The sequence below is a fragment of the Cystoisospora suis genome (assembly GCF_002600585.1).
Source record: "Cystoisospora suis strain Wien I chromosome Unknown contig_5857, whole genome shotgun sequence".
In the NCBI taxonomy this organism is placed as follows: Eukaryota; Apicomplexa; class Conoidasida; order Eucoccidiorida; family Sarcocystidae; genus Cystoisospora; species Cystoisospora suis.
The window spans coordinates 910-3,066 of record NW_027158646.1 but is presented as its reverse complement, the minus strand read 5'-3'; the positions used below and the strand labels follow the sequence as shown (position 1 = coordinate 3,066).

Here is a 2,157-nt window from a genome sequence, read left to right as displayed (position 1 = left end):
ATCTATTTTAATCTATCTATCTATCCGATCCCGTCCCAACGTCTCTTCCATCTCACAACACCGTGTACCTTCCATCTTTGTCTTTTATCTTTAAGAGATTTGTTCACACCTTTTCATCTCTCTATCTCTCCATACCTCTCAAACATATCTCGTCAACTAGTCGCGTCATACTTAGCATACATCTGTCATGAGTCCTCTCTCGATGAAAAGACGTCACTCACTCCGATCAATCAATCAATCTATCTATCTATCTTTAATCTATCTTTAATCTATCTAATCCTTCAGCCACAAATAAGCATCAACCTCGCCAATAGACAATTGCAGGGAGAGACACCAACTTTCCTTCCTTCTATATTCTTCTTCTTCTTTTCTTCTCTCAATCCTTCATCTTCTTCTTCGTTCTTTTTCATTTTCTTCTCGGCCATCTCTCTGTCTCTCTCTTGGTTCTTCTCTTACTCTTCCTGTTGTCGTTGGAATGGCAAAGAAGGCAAATCCAAGCGTAGGAATAGCGAAGATGACAACCGCATGCCAAACGCCGTTCGCAGCCCACTTGAGAAAGACTTTAAGATTGAGATACAAATCCATCTGGCCGCATCGATACAGCTGAGGGTACTTCAGAGACAGCTTCTTATCTACGTCTTGGTCTAAGACTCCATACAAGGTTATAGGAATCTATACACATCCATCCGCAACAAGGAGAGAAGAAGTCGCGTGAAGAAACAAGGAAAGAGGAGATAGGAGACAAACCTTCTCCTCTTATCTTTTTCCCAGTCTTCGGGTGGGCCATATGGACTTTCTCTCTCACACTCGCACACATGCAACCTGACTATAGAAGGTAGAGAAAGACACGAAGAACAGATGATTCAAAGGAAGGCAAGATCAACAAAGGGGAAGCATCTTCATGGAATGCGGTAAAAAGCAAGAGGTACACAAAACGAATACACGGACTTCCTTTCGCGCCCGTAGTCATTCAAATACTATCTATCTATCTATCTTTAATCTATCTATCTGTAATTTGTTTCGTCAGGAAGGCGACTTTGCCGAAGTGAGGTGACAATCTTCTGCGGCATCCGTCTACGATGTCTATCTATAGAAAGAAAGTAGAAAGAACTTCTTTCACCTATAACTCGAACATCTCACATCCACCACGCACTACGCATTGACGACAGAAACATGATACCGCCCTCCCTCACCCCCTCAGGTGTACATACACCAGCCACATAAATGCATGCGTAGCTAGCTAGCTTCTTACTGCCCTATCTACATAGCTAGTTGGTGAGTTACCGTGGCTCCGTTCGCTGTAAAGCTCATCTTACCGCCGTGAAGACAACGTTGTACATTTGATAGAGAAACTCATAGTAAAACTTCTGTCCCGAGAAGAGAGAGATGAGGCCGTAGAAGAAGAGAGGAAGAACAAGTACAAGGTTCTTATAGAACATATACAAAACAAGCTTTGAGACACGCCTATAGTTCCAACGCCCGTGAGCGAGAAGAAGAGGCTGAAGAAAGCGAAACTGAACCAAACCATAGTCTGCTGACTGCAAGGCAAAGAAGAAGAAGAAAAAGCACAAGAAGAGGAAGAAGATAGGGAGAAGAAGAACAAGAAGAAGAAGGTAGAGAGAAGAAGAAGAAGTAGAAGATGATGATCAATGCCACCATACACAAACCAACTATGGGGAGAACAAGAAGGTCGTATAGGCTGCTAAAGGAGGGTGAGGAACCTTCTTACCCACAGACTCTCTCGCTAGATGTATGTATCACGTGTGTGTATGTGGGTCGAGATGGCGAGAGAAAGAGATCTAGACAAAAGAAAGAGACAGAGGGAGGAGGGCATCATTCACTACGGATCTTCTCATCAACTCCGAAAACCTCTCCATGCTGTACGTACAGCATACACGAATATATACATATATCAGCACCCTCATCCTGTCGACTAGATAGACATATGTATATATAGATAGACACATATCTATATCTGAACTGTCAAACGCTATCACCACACTGTAGCTTGTAGCTATGAAGGCATATAGAGTGTAGGGCGAATCTAGGCATAAGAAAAGATGTCTAGTATAGAGACTTCTTCCATATTGGAGATGAGTTATCTCTCTTGCTTTTACCAGAGAGAAGAACAGAGAGACGAGACACGAAGCAAGCGCC

General features: G+C 42.9%; 1 protein-coding gene across 1 annotated transcript in view; it reads right to left on the bottom strand.

Annotated features, from left to right (window-relative positions):
- CSUI_009659 (phospholipid-translocating p-type flippase subfamily protein) overlaps positions 1-2,157 on the bottom strand; it is a 7,850-nt gene that overhangs the window by 5,247 nt on the left and 446 nt on the right. Inside the window, exons 2-3 of the mRNA XM_068069771.1 lie at positions 1,317-1,538; positions 457-672 (exon numbers count right to left, since the gene is read on the bottom strand). Coding sequence (XP_067918253.1) covers positions 457-672; positions 1,317-1,538 — 438 coding nt within the window. The remainder of the gene's footprint in view (positions 1-456; positions 673-1,316; positions 1,539-2,157) is intronic.